This window comes from Salmo salar, chromosome 03, assembly GCF_965601325.2.
Source record: "Salmo salar chromosome 03, fSalSal1, whole genome shotgun sequence".
NCBI classification, from domain to species: Eukaryota; Metazoa; Chordata; class Actinopteri; order Salmoniformes; family Salmonidae; genus Salmo; species Salmo salar.
Genome location: NC_138293.1, coordinates 78,288,068 through 78,306,867, shown reverse-complemented (window position 1 = coordinate 78,306,867; position 18,800 = coordinate 78,288,068). Strand labels below are relative to the sequence as shown.

The window sequence follows — 18,800 nt, the reverse complement described above, 5'->3', positions numbered from 1 at the left end:
TTCCTGCAAGACAGGAATGTCAGTGTTCTGCCATGGCCAGCGAAGAGCCCGGATCTCAATCCAATTGAGCACGTCAGGGACCTGTTGGATTGGAGTTTGAGGGCTAGGGCCATTACCCCCAGAAATGTCCGGGAACTTGCAGGTGCCTTGGTGGAAGAGTGGGGTAACATCTCACAGCAAGAACTGGCAAATCCGGTGCAGTCGATGAGGAGGAGATGCAATGCAGTACTTAATGCAGATGGTGGCCACAACAGATACTCACTGTTACTTTTGATTTTGACCCCCCCTTTGTTCAGAGACATATTATTCACATTTTTGTTAGTCACATGTCTGTGGAACTTGTTTAGTTTTCGTCTCAGTTGTTGAATCTTGTTATGTTCATACAAATATTTACACATGTTAAGTTTGCTGAAAATAGAAAATAAACGCAGTTGACATTGAGATGACGTTTCTTTTTTGCTTAGTTAATATATATTTTTACTTTCACTTTCACTTGCTTAGCTAGCGAATGTAGCTAGCTATTTTGGTTACTCAAACAGAGAGGGGTGCTATGTTAGCTAGCTGGCTATATACTATCCAACACTGGAAGTCTTCCAAGTCAAGGTAAGCTTTTGGTTTTATAAATGTATTGCCACCCACCAATGTAACTGCTAAACTGTTTGCTGTACAGTGTACTGCATGATTGTAGCAGGTATACTAATGCATTAGTTCTAGTAGCTATGTTGACTATGACGTTAATATGGTGAAAAGGATGCAGGCTGTGTGTAGCAGTTAGCGGTTATGGTATGAAAGTTTGGCTTGGAAATGTTTTTTTGCCTGGTCAGACAGCTGTTGTAGACAGCTGTTGCATTGTGCACGGAAGTCCACATGCAAAGGAAAAGGGTGAGAGAAGAGCGTAGATGTGAGAAGGAATTATGCTGTATATACAACGAGGAAAGGTATTAAGGTTTATATGTGGCTGCTTGTTCTGTGTTTGATCAGGGGTGTGTTCATTCTGTAGATTGTTGAAAAACTTTTCTTAAACGGAAGCAAACGGAATGAAATGGGCATAAACATACCTGAATCTTTTCAAAATAAACTTTAGTTTGCAACTGTTGGACTAATGATTACAACCTAGATCAGCTAGATGCAGGCAAGAGTGTGTAAGTTGGTATTGAATGTGTCACTGTCTGTCACCTTGACTAGTCAAATTTCTCTCGACCTGTGCACCTACGTTGTAAACTTTCATTCGTACGCTAGGTTGTATCAACCTTATGATGGGTATAGGGAAAATCATTTAGTAGCATCATGTAGTAGCCTAAACCTATCGATGTTACATTGAATTGGGTGAATGGAATATGAATGACAGTCATCCAATATGCTGTAATAGAAATAAGGCCATGCTCATAAAAAAGAAAGAATCGTCCTCCCTCATCTTAAACAGCACCAACTGGCAAAAAAGCCTCAGTTGAAACCCCCATCTGATCATGGTTCATTTAATATGAGTAGGAGTGTAACAACTCCATTTGATTCACAGGGACCTTGTTCATTTGATGAGCAGGTCCAAAGCCTGGCACAATGCCTCAGATAACCCTTATGAGTGGTACACCGCAACCCATTATACAGTACCTCAGATAACCCTTATGAGTGGTACACTGCAACCCATTACACAATACCTCAGATAACCCTTCATGGGTGGCAGACTAAAACCCGTTACACTATACCTCAGCTAACCCGCTAACTCCTACTCATATTAAATGAACCATGATCAGATGGGGGTTTCAACTGACCCATTCTTTTTTTAACAGGACAAATTTGAGGGGGCACGTGCCCTTGTGCCCCCTATGGGCATGACTCCTCTGGTTATAGGTGCCGGTTTGGAGAAGAGTTAGGCTCAGACGGTTTCTATACAGATATCCACACATTAAACAATTCAGATGGACGGACAAAGAGTTACAGATTATAGATACGCCTTCAGTAACAGGATTTGTCGTTAACAAGTATTCTAAAAAATGGCACCAGTTATTTCCAGGCTCCGCATTGTAGCCTTCTAGAATGCCCATGAGCGGTGTTGAATATAGGGCTATAACTATTTGAAGTATCCATTTACCTCTAAGAATTCAACGCAATTGGTAATTACCTAATACAGATCTTGGATAGTTGGGTAGTGAAGCTCACCAGAAAGTGCATGTTCTCCTTCAACTGGTTCTCCTACAAATTATCAACTTGCCTTTCTACGTGGCATTTTTTAAAAGGCTAATAACTCAGATTCATAATATAACATTAATTAGCATAAGAAGTTCATAGATACTTATGACAAGTCTTGTAATGCATTATAACTCTTTGCAATGCATCATACCTGAATGCCTTCCCAACATTTAATTCAGAATCAAATACTGTACAGGTAGTTTATTATGAAGTGCTCCAATGAAAACGGATACGGTAAACATCTAAATCATCTTTCCCAACATAGTCTCTCGCACAGTGAGAAAGCGTGTAGATCAAATTTTAACACAGTGACGTTCTTCACATTTAAAATACCGAGCTCTGGCTATTTCCAGTGAGACTGTCACAGTTGTGTCCCTCTTGGCTCTCATGCTTCAAAAAGGAAGGTTCCGGCAGATGACAGAGATGCGGCGATGGCGAGGCACTCTCTGTCCAGAGAAAATAGACTCAGCATCTTTAAGGATCTCATGGGTGAACTTATATCTGGCCTGGTCCCTGGAAGGATGCATGAAAACAATGCCATCAGTCATTCATGACACAAGCACAATGTGTGAAATGCCAGGAGTTGTATCAAGTGTTTCAGAGTATGAGTGCCGATTTAGGATCAGTTTAGCCTTTAAGATCACATGAATATGAATACATGGACCAGTGTTGGTCAATTCCAATTTAATTAGAAATTCCAATGAATTCACTCATGAAGAGGAGAATTTACTGTAGGTTGAATTCAAATCGAATGTCAACAACCTTATGGAATTAAATTGGAATGAGAATTGTGAAAAAAAGAAATCTTTGGAATTTAATTGGAATTCAATATTTGTACAATTCTCAGTTAATGGAATTTATGTATTTAGTATAAAAAAAGTGAGACGGAGTCTACAACCCACACAAGTGGCTCAGGTAGTGCAGCTCATCCAGGATGGCACATCAATGCGAGCTGTGGCAAGAAGGTTTGCTGTGTCTGTCAGCGTAGTGTCCAGAGCATGGAGGCGCTACCAGGAGACAGGCCAGTACATCAGGAGACGTGGAGGAGGCCGTAGGAGGGCAACAACCCAGCAGCAGGACCGCTACCTCCGCCTTTGTGCAAGGAGGAACACTGCCAGAGCCCTGCGAAATGATCTCCAGCAGACCACAAATGTGCATGTGTCTGCTCAAACGGTCAGAAACAGACTCCATGAGGGTGGTATGAGGGCCCAACGTCCACAGGTGGGGGTTGTGCTTACAGCCCAACACCGTGCAGGACGTTTGGCATTTGCCAGAGAACACCAAGATTGGCAAATTCGCCACTGGCGCCCTGTGCTCTTCACAGATGAAAGCAGGTTCACACTGAGCACATGTGACAGACGTGACAGAGTCTGGAGACGCCGTGGAGAACGTTCTGCTGCCTGCAACATCCTCCAGCATGACCGGTTTGGCGGTGGGTCAGTCATGGTGTGGGGTGGCATTTCTTTGGGGGCCGCACAGCCCTCCACGTGCTCGCCAGAGGTAGCCTGACTGCCATTAGGTACCGAGATGAGATCCTCAGACCCCTTGTGAGACCATATGCTGGTGCGGTTGGCCCTGGGTTCCTCCTAATGCAAGACAATGCTAGACCTCATGTGGCTGGAGTGTGTCAGCAGTTCCTGCAAGAGGAAGGCATTGATGCTATGGACTGGCCCGCCCCCTCTTTCCCCAGACCTGAATCCAATTGAGCACATCTGGGACATCGTGTCTCGCTCCATCCACCAACGCCACGTTGCACCACAGACTGTCCAGGAGTTGGCGGATTCTTTAGTCCAGGTCTGGGAGGAGATCCCTCAGGAGACCATCCGCCACCTCATCAGGAGCATGCCCAGGCGTTGTAGGGAGGTCATACAGGCACGTGGAGGCCACACACACTACTGAGCCTCATTTTGACTTGTTTTATGGACATTACATCAAAGTTGGATCAGCCTGTAGTGTGATTTTCCACTTTCATTTTGAGTGTGACTCCAAATCCAGACCTCCATGGGTTGATAAATTGGATTTCCATTGATTATTTTTGTGTGATTTTGTTGTCAGCACATTCAACTATGTAAAGAAAAAAGTTTTTAATAAGTTTATTTCATTCATTCAGATCTAGGATGTGTTATTTTAGTGTTCCCTTTATTTTTTTGAGCAGTGTATATATACATCATTTAAACGTCCAATATAGCTAGGCTGTCTGAACAGTGATGGTCATGAAGAATTTAATTATCTCAAGTCAAAGACTTAGCTGAAATTTGAAATGAAATTAATGGAATATAGAGGGAGAGGGAATTGAAATACTGTAGAATTTAATTTGTGGAATTAACCCCAGCACGGACAGGGGAGGACCTGATCCTAGATTAGCACTCCCACTCTGAGATGTTTGATAGTTGATACATACCATCTGGCCATCTGACCAGGCGGACCTCTGGGCCCTCATAAGTTATAGGAGGCGTTCAGTCAGAGTGTACAAACATGGAGGTAACATAGAACAATTAAGCAAACCACTTCATGTTGTTGTTCTGCACAGGAGATACTGTGGGTTTGTTTAGTGCATACTCTCATTAGGGTATTTACTCAGTTGCTCTTTCCCCGGTTAAATAAATCCAAAGAATCGTTTTGGGTAGTACAAACCTACCGTAGGCCTACCAGGTAGACTCTGATTACAGTGTATGCGCAGGTGGTCGTTTGTAAACAATGAAAGACAGAATGTTGCTATGGCAGGTCTTATTGGGTCCTTACCTGAGTATGTAGAGAGAGCGACGGGGCAGAAACAAGTTCAGGCATTCAGCGGGTTTATCCTCCCTCACCAAGCGCATCACACTGTCTGACAACAAACTCAGCCCTGCTATAGCGCTGCCACAGAACTGACAGAGAGAGAGGAGAGGAAGGGAAAGAAAGGGTCAGGGAGACAGTGAAAGAGAAAGGCAGGATGAAAGATACAAAAAAACAGGGGTGAGGTGGGATGAGAGAATGACTGAGTTTCAAACTGCGTTGTAAAAGAAACAACACTTTTGACAAAAAAGTATTCAAATTGTGCCCAGTCAAAACTTCATGTTAGGGCAAAATTCTAGCACACAGAACACCATGTTCCATATTTATCATGCCTTTCATCTCAGGTTAATATGAGAGCCGTCTACCAACCTTGACACTGTCAATGTGTGGTTTGATGTATCCAGCCTTGTCCAGGTCCAAGACATGCACAGGGCCTAGGAGAGGGCTTCCCTCAGAGAAAGCCACAGCTCGGAGGCGATCCATCACCCCCTCACACACCGCTCCCCACTGAGCACGCTCTGTCTCCCGGTAACCATGAATCGCCTGGTGAGCACAATGTTGAAAGAATGAATGAAATAATGTAATTAAATGTTGGTAGGGGCCTCAAGGGAGTGATCATTGTCAACAGGGGTGGAATTGGGGTTCAGGAGTGAAATTGTTTGGATAACTTACATTGATTTCAAGGATTTTACATAATCAGAGAGTGATTTTATTTTCCAATTTCCATCCCTGTTTGCCAACAAACACTGTTCTGGGCCCGGTTTCCCAAAAGCATTTTAAGGCTAAGTTCATCGCTAGAACCTTTGTAGGAGCATCATTAAATCTCAGAGCTGTTCCCCAAATTGCAATTGAAAAGGCGTGTTATTTACCGACTGCCTCAGACCACTCGTAGATCAGCTAAGTGTGTCGTTGGATGATTTTTTGCCTTTCTGGTGTCAAACATAGAATCAAGCTGTTTATCCGTCTCGCTGTGAACACCGATTCCTTCGGAACGAAGTTGACTACAAATAAAAAGTTGTCAATTTCTTTGCAGTTGTTTCAAACAAGCAAAGGATCAAAAGATGCTTCAAATAAAAACCCGAGATGACTGCATTAATAGGCTACAGTAGGCTATAGGCTACAAAGGCCAGCGGAGGCTTCTCAGAGGAGGAAGAAGAGGACCATCCTGCTCAGTGAATTTCATAAAAATACAAATAGTGAAACATTAAAAAAGTTATCCTTTTTAGGTAAAACTATACCAAATATACCCACATCACCAAATAATTGATTAAAACCCGCTGTTTTGCAATGAAGGCCTACAGTGTCCTCAACAGCACTCTGTAGGATAACACCATGCTGTAGCAGAAAGACAGCTAGCTTCCGTACACCTCTGGGAACACTGACTTCAATGCAAAACCTAGGAGGCTCGTGGTTCTCACCCCCGTCCTTAGACTTACACAGTAATTATGACAACTTCCAGAAGACATCCTCCAACCTATCAGAGCTCTTGCAGCATGAACTGACATGTTGTCCACCCAATCAAAGGATCAGAGAATTAATCTCATACTGAAAGCATAAACTCCAGCTAGCTAGCACTGCAGTACATAAAATGTGGTGAGCAGTTGACTCAAAGAGAGAGAAAGCAACAGTTGAACAGTTTTGAACAAATACATGAGTTTAAAAATGAAGGAGAAGCAAGAGAGACAGCTAGCTATCCTTTGTATTTTTTTCACTTTCACTTAGCTAGCTAGTTTAGCCTATTCAAAACACCCGGCTCAGACAGAGAGGGATGCTATGTTAGATAGCTGACTATGGCTATTCAACACTGGAACTACTCGAAGTTAAGGTAAGCTTTTAGTTTTATTAATTTATTGACACCGGGGCCCACCGGTGTAACTGCTAAACTGCTTGTGACTGTACTGCATGATTGTAATGGGTTTACTAAAATGTTAGTTCTCGTAGCTATGTTGACTATGACGTTAGCTAATATGGTGACAACGATGTAGGCTGAGTGTAGTGGTTAGCAGTTATGATATGAAGGTGTGGCTTTTAAGTTTTTTTTTGCCTGGTCAGACAGCTGATTTGTTGTGCACTGAAGTCCACAAGCGAAAAGGTGAGAGGAGGAGAGAGTGTAGAAGTGAGAAGGAGTTATACAACGAGCAAAGCAATCACGCTGTTTGAATGTGGTTGCGATCAAAGTGAACTGTGATCAGGGGTGTATTCATTAAAAAAACCTTTCTTAAATGGAAGCAAACGGAACAGGGATGAACATACCTGAATTTGTCCAATAGAAACACTTGTTTGCAACTGTTGAACTAATGATTACACCCTAGATCAGCTAGATGCAGGCAAGAGTGTGCAAGGCAGTATTGAATGTGTCATTGTTTGTCACCTTGACTACTAAAATTTCTCTCGAGCTGTGCACTTACGTTTTAAACGTTCATTCAGAGGCTAGATTGAAGCAACCTCATGTTGGGTAAAGGAAAATCATGTAGGAGTATCATGTAGTAGCCTAAACCTATTGATGTTATATTGAGCTGGGTGAATGGAATATGAAAGACAGTCATCTAATATGTTGTAATAGAAATAAGGCCATGCTCATCCTAAAAATAATAATCCTCCCTCATCTTAAACAGTACCGACCACCACTGACATAGGCCTATATATTTTACTCATGTTGAAATCTATTTTATTTTCAGTAAATTGAGTTCTATTTTGCTAATTGTAGTCTACACTGTTTTTTATTTTTGCCTCAATATATACTGAACAAAAATATAAAACACAACATGCAACAATTTCAAATATTTACAGTTCATATAAGGAAAGCAGTCAATTTAAATAAATTCATTAGGCCCTAATCTATGGATTTCACGACTGGGCAAGTGTCCAGCCATGGGTGGGCCTTGGAGGGCATAGGACCACCCACTTGGCAGCCAGGCTTACCCACTGGGGAGCCAGGCCATGCCAATCAGAATGAGTTGTTTCCCCACAAAAGGGCTTTATTACAGACATAAATACTCCTCACCACCTCGCCCCCACCTCGCGGACGATCCTGCAGGTGATGAAGCCGGATGTGGAGGTCCTGGGCTGGCACGGTTACACGTGGTCTGCGGTTGTGAGGCCGGTTGGACGTACTGCTAAATTCTCTAAAACGACGTTGGAGGCAGCTTATGGTAGAGAAATGAGCATTAAATTCTTTGGCAACAGCTCTGGTGGACATTCCTGCAGTTAGCATGCCAATTGCACTCTCAATCAAAACTTGAGACGTCTGTGGCATTGTGATGTGTGACAAAACATTTTATAGTGGCCCTTTATTGTCCCCAGCACAAAGTGCACCTGTGTAATGATCATGCTGTTTAATCAGCATCTTGATATGCCACAACTCTCAGGTGGATGGATTATCTTGGCAAAAAAGAAATGCTCACTAACAGTTATGTAAACAAATTTGTGCTAAAAAATGTAGAGAAATAAGCTTTTTGTGCGTATGGAACATTTCTGGGAATTTTTTTTTCAGCTCATGAAACATGGGACCAACACTTTACATGTTAGGTTTATATTTTTGTTCAGTGTATTTCATGATGTGTAACGTGTGCAATGATTTGCCAAATCTGTGATTTAGTGCATAAATATTGGGTAAGTATTCGAATAAGCAGCCTCAATACTAGCGGCCATATAGGCCTAGGTGATAATATTTATCTGGAGCTAATCAGTATTGTGGAATAATTCTAAGGAAAGGTGAGATTTGAATGGAGAAAGCTGATCCGAGAGCACCGCTAGCTTTTTTATCTCAAACATATCAGCATCAACAAACGATCCAACGATGCACTTGGCAAACGTTCTTCTGCGTGGTGTTTTGGGAAACGTATGTTACATCTTCGGCCGATGCATCGTTAAAACACGCATAAGCCTAAATTGCATTTCTACTGGGAAACCGGGAACTGACTGTTCAATCTAAATTAAGATCTATTCAACTTTTAATGTATGATGACGATAATTAATAGCCTAACAATTCAAAAATGAAACTTTACAGCATCTAGTATAATATGGATATGGATGTTATTGCTGCCGCTGATTTTTTCTCTGCATATTTATGGGTGAAATATAAGACTACAAAGCATTTGCATGATGCCAATAGGGAAATTAATCAAAAGAGCTCCTCCGCACATACTGTAGGAGCCCCTCAGGGTGTAGGCTGGAGCTGAGGACGTGCAGCAGCTTTACATGTACCATATTCGTCACCAGACCCACTGGCTCCAGGTCATCTATAAGTCTATGCTAGGTAAAGCTCCGCCTTATCTCAGCTCACTGGTCACGATAACAACACCCACCCGTAGCACGTGCTCCAGCAGGTATATCTCACTGGTCGTCCCCAAAGCCAACACCTCCTTTGGCTGCCTTCCCTTCCAGTTCTCTGCTGCCAATGACTGGAATGAATTGCAAAAATCGTTGAAGCTGGAGACCTATATTTCCCTCACTAACTTTAAACATCAGCTATCAGAGAAGCTAACTGATCGCTGCAGCTGCACATAGCCCATCTGTAAATAGCCCACCCAATCTACCTACCTCATCCCCATATTGTTTTTATTTACTTTTCTGCTCTTTAGCACGCCAGTATTTCTACTTGCACATCATCTGCTCATCTATCACTCCAGTGTTAATGTGCTAGACTGTAATTACTTCGCTACTATGGCCTATTTATTGCCTTACCTCCTCACGCCATTTGCACACACTGTATATAGACTTTTCTTTTTCTATTGTGTTATTGACTGTAGGCTTGTTCATTCCATGTGTAACTCCGTGTTGTTGTTTGTGTCGCACTGCTTTGCTTTATCTTGGCCAGGTCGCAGTTGTAAATGAAAACTTGTTCTCAACTAGCTTACCTGGTTAAATAAAGGTGAAATAAATAAAATATGTTTAAAAATCTAGCTAACGATGTGAGTGTGAGCTGGGCACTTCTTTGTAGTCAACAAGCAAGGTTTATTTACAACTTACATCGTCCCAGTGGTCGAACTCGTATCGTTTCTTCCTCAGCCCAGGCTCGATTTCTTTCATGAGAGCACCCTCCTCTTCCTCACTTACGAATTCCGTCCTCACCTCCACCTGACCGCGAAGCCTCTGGACCAACTCCCCGGTCGAACCGCAGACTAGCTGGTCATCTCTGAACTGCAGGCCGCTGTTCGTAGCAGCTCCGGAGCAACTTGTTTGAATGTTAAATGACGAGACAGAGGCATTGATGCGAGTAACCAGTCTTGTTCAGTATATTGCAATACATCCTGGTATTTCAAGCACACCGGTAAAAACACTGGAGTTGCAGTAATTAACATTTACCAACAGATGGCAGCACTGTGCCATCTTACACCCGTAACATCTTTCCTTTTATAAAATAGGACAGGAGCTGTCAATTCACTAACAAAACAAACCTAGTAATAATTTCCAACATGAACAGTTTAGTTTTTATTTTATTTATAAAAAATAAAAAAATTGAGGTAACAACTTAACACATTTTGATACTCTCTTCACTTTTATCTCTGTCTGTCAACAATCCCTAATGGGAAACCTACAGATGAAGTATTTTTGGTGGCTGGGACAGACGCCCACAGCGTGAAAAGACAGGGGGCTTGTCTGCGAGGACTGCGGGTTCCCGCACAGGCGTGTCACCTGACTGTTTAAGGGGAGTATTGATGGGCGAGGGAGCGGCCGACCTGTCATACCCTGGCTCTTCGCCCAGTGCCTCAGGCCCCATGTGACTTGCTGGGGTTCTGTCTTTTGTCATGCGACCCCTTTGACCATCAGGGTTCTGAGTAGGTGCTGGCTCAGCAATTCGAAGGTCAACCCTGTTACGACGGTACAGTGATCCATTCACCTCGTGGTGCCACTTTCTGTACACAGGATCCGATTCTCCAGAGGCCAGTCCGGTCCCCTGGTAGTGGCTTCATCCGCACCGTTTCACCCACCCTGAGCTCAGGTAAGTGTTTTGCTGATTTGTCATAGATGAACTTGGAGACCTGTCTTCTGTGACGTAGCTTCACCAGCACATCTGTCACCACACATGGCTCCAGGAGAGTGCTGGCTACTGGCAGAGCTGCTTTTAAGCGCCGTGCCATGAGGCGCTGGGCCGGGCTGCTATCCATGCCTTCTGTCGGGGTATTGCGCCACTGCAGGATTGCTTTCCAGGCATCTTTGCCCTCTCGCAGACCTTTTTTGCAGAGGTTCTTTGCGATTTTGACTGCGGACTCCACCTTCCCATTAGCTTTTGGGTGTCGTGGTGATGAAGTGACGTGCTCGAATTCCCAATCTGCAGCAAATTTTCGGAACTCAACTCCGGAGAATTGGGGTCCATTGTCTGAAATTACCCTATCTGGCTGGCCATAGCGGGCAAACTGAGCCTTGCAGCGTTTGATTGTTGTCTCTGCTGAGAGGTCGGGGAGGAGGTCAATCTCCCAGAAGTCTGAGTAATAATCGACTACCAGCAGAAAGTCTTTGCCACTGTGCTGGAAGAGATCTAGACTTACTATCTGCCAGGGGCGCATCGGTAGCTCGTGGGACATCATCGTCTCTCTCTGTTGCTCAATGGCATATTCATTGCAGATTGTGCATTTACTGACATAGTCTTTGATTTCACTCTGCATTCCTGGCCAATACAGTGTGTCACATGCTTGTCTGTAACAGGCCTCACCTCCTATGTGACTTGAGTGCACGCGGGCCAACATCTCAAGACACAGAGACCGGGGAATAACGACTCTCTGACCCTTGAATATTACTCCGTTTTGAACACTGAGCTCCTCTTTGACTGGCCAATAATCTCTGACGGCTAAAGCAGTTTCTTCCTTGCAGTCGGGCCAGCCCATCAGAATCACAGACCTCAATGCCTGGAGTTGCTCGTCCCTGTCTGTGTGCTGTCTGATTTGTATAAGGTGCTGGTCCGTGACATTGAGGTAGTCAGCCTGGTTGATGTGTTCAACATCCACTTGCTCTGTTTGTAAGCTGCACACTGCGTGTCGTTCATGCATGGAGTGTGTGTGAGTGCCTGATGCAGTAGCCCTGCTGAGCGTGTCACTCACATACATCTCTGGCCCTGGCTTGTACACCACCTTGAGGTTGTAGTTTTGTAGGGCCAGTAGCATGCTCTGCAGTCATTTCGGGGCATTCAGGAGAGGCTTGCTGAATATAGCAATAAGGGGCTTGTGATCTGTCTCTGCGGTAATATTGTCGCGCCCGTACGGGTAGTGGTGGAAGCGTTGGCATGCAAACACAATGCTGAGGCACTCCTTCTCTTTCTGGGCATAGTTCTGCTCTGTTGGGGTGAGTGCCCTAGAGGCGAATGCCACAGGCTGGCCCTCCTGCATGAGGCAACAGCCAAGTCCATACTGGCTTGAGTCACTCTGAATCGTGACAGGTTTTGACACATCGTAGTATCACAGTACAGGTGTCTGGGTGACCAGTTGTTTTATTTCCCTCACCGCTGCGTCATGTTTTGGGAGCCAATGCCAGATGGTGTCCTTGTCCATGAGCCTCCTTAGTGGCTCACACACTTCAGAGAGCCGCGGTAGGAACTTGGCCAGGTAGGTGACGAATCCGACGAAGCGCTGCACTGCCTTCACGTCAGATGGGTGGGGCATTTCCAAGATAGCCTTCACTTTTTCAGGATCCGCCTTCAATCCAGTGGAGGACAAGATGTGCCCATGAAAGCGGACCTCTGGCACTTTAAACTGAAGCTTTTTTATGCTTAGCCTTAGCTTGACCTGTCTGCATCTGACCATCAGGGCCAGCAGCTTGGCGTCATGGTCACATTCTGCCTCCTCATCACCTTCCCCACAGCCCACTACGAGGATGTCATCTGCTATGGGTTCTACGCCACTGAGTCCCATCAACAGCTCATGCTGTTTCCGATGATACACCTCTGGAGCCACGGAGACACCAAACGGGAGCATCAACCACCTCTTCCTGCCCCAGGGTGTCCAAAAGGTGGTGTCATGACGTTGGCCTGTGGGTAAGGTTTATGACCCCCCCCCCCATAAATACCTTTCTCCCTTCCCCTCTCTGAATCTACTGAAGGACTTGAATAGCCTGTGTTAAATATAGAGAGTCTGGGAAAGGTACCACATATTTTGTTAATAAAACCAGTTGGAAATATGCTTGGGAACGTAATGAGTATGTATGTCAGTTCGGTTGTCATCTGAGACATTATGACTGATGACAGGACGACATAAACTGTATCTGAGAAAGTATACGCCCTCTAGTTATCAGAGTCACATGGAATTGTTATGCAATTGAAATGTTTGATATTGAAAATGTTTGTTAGGAGATGAAATGTAATTTTAGCTTCCGAATGAGAGATTTGGGTTTTCATAAAGAAAGTGCCCTGCTCGATCAGTGGCCCAACCCTGTGAAGAGACAGGGGTTATAAACGATGAAACACCTCCCTCCCCCTCTCCACTATATAATCCTTTGACGAAAAGATAACCACATTGGTTCCAGTACGGGAGGTCTGCAGCCTCTACGTTACAAGGACACACATGTCAAGTACAGAACTAAGCCAACCTCGGCGTGAGCTCTGGTATGAACTTTGAGCTTATTCACTACAGAAGTGCTACTTCCTAGCCGTTGAGTTAGCAGCGGCCGCTGCTTACGTGGGCTAGGAAAGGACGGACGATAGATCCAGTCTAACAGACGGACGAAGATACCACCACGTATCCAATTTACCACCAGAGACATTCTTCCGAGTACAGGAAGATCTGTTGGCCAACCCAGCCAGCATCTACGACCAATCTACCGAAGCGCAGCTCAGAGTAAATATTTATTGCATTTTCCTTTTCCAAATGGGCGGTAATTTAGAATGCATAAGATAATGTATTTACGATAGCATAGCTGCTGTTTCTCTGTTCCTAAATCTTCCCGCTCTTTCATTCAAGCCCAACCCCCTTTCCTTTGTGTAACCAGCCGTCATATCTGTTCCGTCTACCGGGACGTCTTCTGTATGACATCATTGTATTCTGTGTATTTGTAATTCTGTGTGATTAGTTAGGTATTTAGTAAATAAATAATTAAACCCAATTTTGTATTGCTGATTCAACTTGTTAGCCAGGGTTCGTGAAGATAACCAAGAATTTACAACTTTCATTATGAGACTGAAAATAAAACAAGGGTTAATATTGACTGCTATCGATGTAAAATATTACAAAGTATTTTAAGAGTTTATTCGGAAGATAACGGCTCTATAAACGTTCTTCCGTGGTGCCCTGACTTTCTAGTTAATTACATTTACATGATTAGCTTAATCAGGTAATATTAATTACAGAGAAATCATTTTATAAGTTAGTATGTCATATCACTTAATCCGGCATAGCCAAAGACACGACAGTGGTCATGTAGCTGCTGGGCTCGTCGAGCTTGCACTGCAGGAAGGCATCTCTGGCGTCCACGAGCGTGAAGACTCTGGCCTTTGGGAGCTTGTAAAGAACATCCTCCAACGTGGGCATAATGTAATGTGAGCGTCTCAGAGCCCGGTTGAGGTGTGTAGGATCAATGCATATCCGTAGCTTGTCTGGTTTCTTGACGATGACCATATTACTTATCCAGTCTGTAGGCTCGGTGACGGATATCATGTGGCCATCTGCTTCGTATTTGTCAAGCTGAGCCTTTGTAGCTGCTTTCATGGCCACTGGTACATTGCGGGGTGCACACTGGACAGGCTGGATTGCTGCGTCCAACTCAAAGTGGACTTCGCCGGGAACTGACTCGACCGGTGCGTTGAAGACATCATGGTACTTGCTTAGGAGTGTCTCCTTGCTCAGGGGCCCAGCCTGGACATTGTCAATAATGTTAAGATCAGCTGGGATGGTGAAGTTAATAAGTCCAAGGCGCTCGCATGTAGAACCTGACAGTAATGGCTGTTGACTAGCCTCAACTATTTCAAACTCAAGGGTGTGTTTCTGGCCACGTAAAACACACTCTGTCACAAACAGGCCTAAAGAGGTCATGAACTGTCCTGAATACAGTTTCAGCTTGGTGCTACTCTGTGTGAGTTTGTCTCTGGGCGCGAGCCTCCTTTTGTCTTTAAGGCTCATAACGTTACATGTGGCCCCTGAATCTAGCTGGCATTGCTGTGGTTTATTATTAAGTAGCAGAGTGACAAACCACTTTTGTCCTTTTGTCCTCACTGCCCCTATGCACTCGCTAGCATATACATCCTCTGTGCTGTTGTTCCCTTCATCTGTGTTTGTTTCAATGGAGTGCACTTTACCCTCCTTTCTCTTGCTTTTCATGCAGACCCTTGCGAAGTGATTAGCTGTACCACAGGATTAGCATATTTTTCCATAGGCTGGGCAGTATTCTTTTCCTCATCCATGAGAAATGCCACAATATCGGCACGTATTGGGGTTGTCTGCTGCAGAGTTGGCTGTAGTATTAGCATTGGCTGTGGCAAAGGGGAATTTCTTTACTGGCTGCCTGAATGTTGTCTTTCTAGTTCCATGGACCTTATCCGTATATCAGTAAGCTCTGCTGCACGGCATGTCTCCACTGCCAAGACCAGCGTCAGGTCATGTTCTCTCAGCAAACGTCTGCGGGTGCCCTCATCAGTTATGCCAAGCACTATCTTATCTCTGATCAGTTCATCTCTTAAAGCACCATAGTCACATGTAGCTGCCTTTTCCCTTAGCCTAGTGACAAAGCTGTCAATGGACTCCCCGTCCTCCTGTTTGCAACAACCGAAAACATAACGCTCGTAGATAACGTTCTTTGCTGGCTTAAAGTAATGTTCAAGAGCATCAATAATAGCTGTAGCGTTACCTTGCTGAGCTGCTGTTAGGTTCAGGTTGTGTTTGTATACGTGTCGGGATTCTGTTCCCATTATAGTCCTCAAAGTGGCAGCCACTACCTCATCGTCCTTTTCCTGAAGTCCCGTTGCTAGTGCATAGTCCTCCCATTCACCTCTAAACGTATCCCAGTTTGTGCTCCAGTCTCCGCTAAGCTTCATAACGGCGGGAGGGGGAATGTTCGCTGCCATGTCTAACCAGTGCTAACAACACTGAAACTAACTAGCAAACTCACTCTAGCTAAGGACAATTCCGGCGTCCGGCGAAGTTTTACTCAAATAAGCATTTTTTAGGGGGTAAACCAGAACAGGTGGCTCTAATTTGCGGAAAGCATGGTTAGTTATCCGACTCTGACACCATGTTTGAATGTTAAATGACGAGACAGAGGCATTGATGCGAGTAACCAGTCTTGTTCAGTATATTGCAATACATCCGGGTATTTCAAGCACACCGGTAAAAACACTGGAGTTGCAGTAATTAACATTTACCAACAGATGGCATCACTGTGCCATCTTACACCCATAACACAACTCGCTGCCGAACCTAGACATGATGTGGGACTGCACAGAGGCCGTTTATGAATACGTCTGGCAACTGTAATCAGCAGTCTCATGCTTCATTAAATACAATTATTTATGTAGACTGTCAGATTTTCTAAATTCAGCTATGTTTTGTTGTTGTCTGGTGGCATAGAAGTCAGATCACGAAGGAGAGCGACATTTTGAAAACGCACTGCATTGTGGGAGTTGTATTGTCGTCACACTTTTCATTAAATAAATAAAGCCTGCCTAGGCCTAAAATAACAAGCTATTAACCATTTCACTGAAATTACAACAAGATTCTGTGTTATCCATGTCAAATGCATAAAGGCTACGTAAATAAGGAATGCATAAGAATTTTTAAATCAAGTAGATTGTCTTACAAGAACGGTACTTAACTGGGCCTAATGCTGTGAGCTCTTTTATTGTCTTTTAGGTGTTGTCTTTTTCTCACTAGGCTATGCCTATGCTATCTTTGTAGGTCATGCCAGACAGGGGCGAAAATCTGATATCAACTTTGGAGGGGACAATTATATGACATTTTCTCAAGAGCAATTCCTGAGGGGGACACCAAAAGTAGTGCTGTAACACATAGCCTACATTGTAATATGGTAAATGTATATTGAGGAAGCAAAGAAATAAGGTGTTTGCCGTACTCCTAACTACCGGTACCCAAAACTACACAACTAATCACAACAGCAATACCATTGCCTTTAACAAATCTTAGTTCAGTCACCAGTTTAAGTTGAGAGTGGGGGTATCTATGGCATTTTCCAATTATGTTCCTATTTTACAAGTAAAAAAATTGAGAACCTTTCATGATGTTGCCAAACAAAGACTCAACAAACTTACCTGAGACTCCCTGTCTCTGCCAGTCTGTCCCTGCATATCTGTCCCCAACTCTGCTGTCTGTGTGCCATCTGTTGCCTGCTCTGCCTAATGACATCATTGTGAAACATTTCCATTAGAATTTAATTTCTTTCTTATGAACATTTTATCAACTAGTCTTTGAGATATTAGGCTACTAGGGTTCTTACTTTGCGTTTTGGTGTACTGAAAAATACTCTGATGTCCGTCTTTTATTTTTCTGCCATTTTTCTACCTGGCTGGCTGGCTACACACACACAGTGTGTAGGTTATTTACAGTAGGAGATGGGCTTCTATCATCTTATCTTTTATCATTCTATTTGGGCTTCGATCTAAAAGGTAGCTAGCAAATGTGAAACGGATTAAAATGACAAGAGTTGACAGCTGTATGAGTTCACCATTTACACAACATATGCTGCAACCTTTTGTAATTTTAATAGTTTGTTTCATATTGGCTGGCTTCCAACAATAGCTGAAATTGCAAAGCTAGCGAGCACCAATTCCGTTTCAGTGGTGTTTGCTATAATCTTTGCTACCCGGGTTAAATAAAGGTGAAATAAAATAAATAAATAAAAGTTCCCTTGCGACAATTTAGCTTTTGCAACGAGACCATTAAATATATTTAAGACAATGGTAGAAGAGAGTGTAGTTCTGTTCAGTTTGGACTCCAGTTTATCGCTAACCTTATCACAGGGACTTTGAAGCACTAACTTACATCATCTGCATGCTGATCTTGGAATAAATTGACGATAGCAAAGATTCCATCTTTGACGAGGCCACATAAATGGAATAGGTACTAGCTAGCTTAATAGTTAATATTTGCGCGCTAGCTCTGCATATTCAGCAAGTGTGTGTGCGCGATTGACTGGATTAACCTCACCTCAGTTACGTTCATTGAGTGCCTTTCAGACAGTGGATATGACCCCTCTGTTACCTTGCCAACTAAGGAACTGGCAGTGGATCAAACCATTGTGAGGCAAAGGGTGGGGGGGTTGCAATCTTTTGAAACTTAAAAACGCGCTATTAAGTGTCTATAATCAGCACAATTGCTTTCATTGCGTATTATTAATATTATTTAAATTACATAGTTATGTTTCAGTGATATATTGGGGGGGGACAAATCATATTTTTCCCAGGATGGGGGGATCGTGTCCCCCCCGTCCCCCCCGGGATTTCCGCCCCTGATGCCAGAGCTATACAGTTAGAGGCTATGTAAATATGTTATTACTTTCCATATCTACATATGGCTCTGGGTCGTGCTAACTTTGTGAAGCATGACCTACGCTCATAAAATCCTAACGTCTCTTACATAGTCGACTTCCTCATCATAACCTCTCTGTGGACTACTTTCATCTATCTTGCACAATGGGGGGTGATGATATGGGTGTGGAGGACTGATATGAGTTGTGGTGTTTAACACTCTACAAAGCTAACTCAGCATAGGTATGTACATGTATGCGGACACTTTAGTTTTTTGACTAATTGCTTCTGTAAAAACATATGACAATTATTGACTAGGCAAACTAGTCCGAGTGGGAGAATAAACTAGTACGCTATAGAGTACATGTAATATTCACATAAGTACAATGTGTACATGTAAGTACAATGTACAACTAGGTGTTACACAGGATTTGGC

General features: G+C 43.6%; 1 protein-coding gene across 1 annotated transcript; it reads right to left on the bottom strand.

Moving 5' to 3' along the window:
• Positions 1–1,781: 1,781 nt before the first annotated feature.
• Positions 1,782–10,684, bottom strand: LOC106601923 (RNA demethylase ALKBH7, mitochondrial-like). Its single transcript, XM_082973125.1, has 5 exons — positions 10,540–10,684; positions 9,934–10,193; positions 5,332–5,505; positions 4,930–5,054; positions 1,782–2,700 (listed from the first exon to the last, which is right to left on the bottom strand). Exons 1-5 carry the CDS (start codon positions 10,682–10,684, stop codon positions 2,580–2,582), a joined length of 825 nt encoding a protein of 274 aa, XP_082829251.1. The 3' UTR covers positions 1,782–2,579.
• Positions 10,685–18,800: the final 8,116 nt, after the last annotated feature.

What these genes read in the sequence shown, in the direction of transcription:
- LOC106601923 (XM_082973125.1), bottom strand. Translation starts at nt 10,684, where the DNA reads ATGGGGCCTGAGGCACTGGGCGAAGAGCCAGGGTATGACAGGTCGGCC. An exon ending in GCCCCCTGTCTTTTCACGCT is followed by an intron (nt 10,194 to 10,539) that starts GTGGGCGTCTGT and finishes CAATATACTGAA; the next exon opens with CAAGACTGGTTACTCGCATC. An exon ending in CGCTCTCTCTACATACTCAG is followed by an intron (nt 2,701 to 4,929) that starts GTAAGGACCCAA and finishes GCATCCTTCCAG; the next exon opens with GGACCAGGCCAGATATAAGT.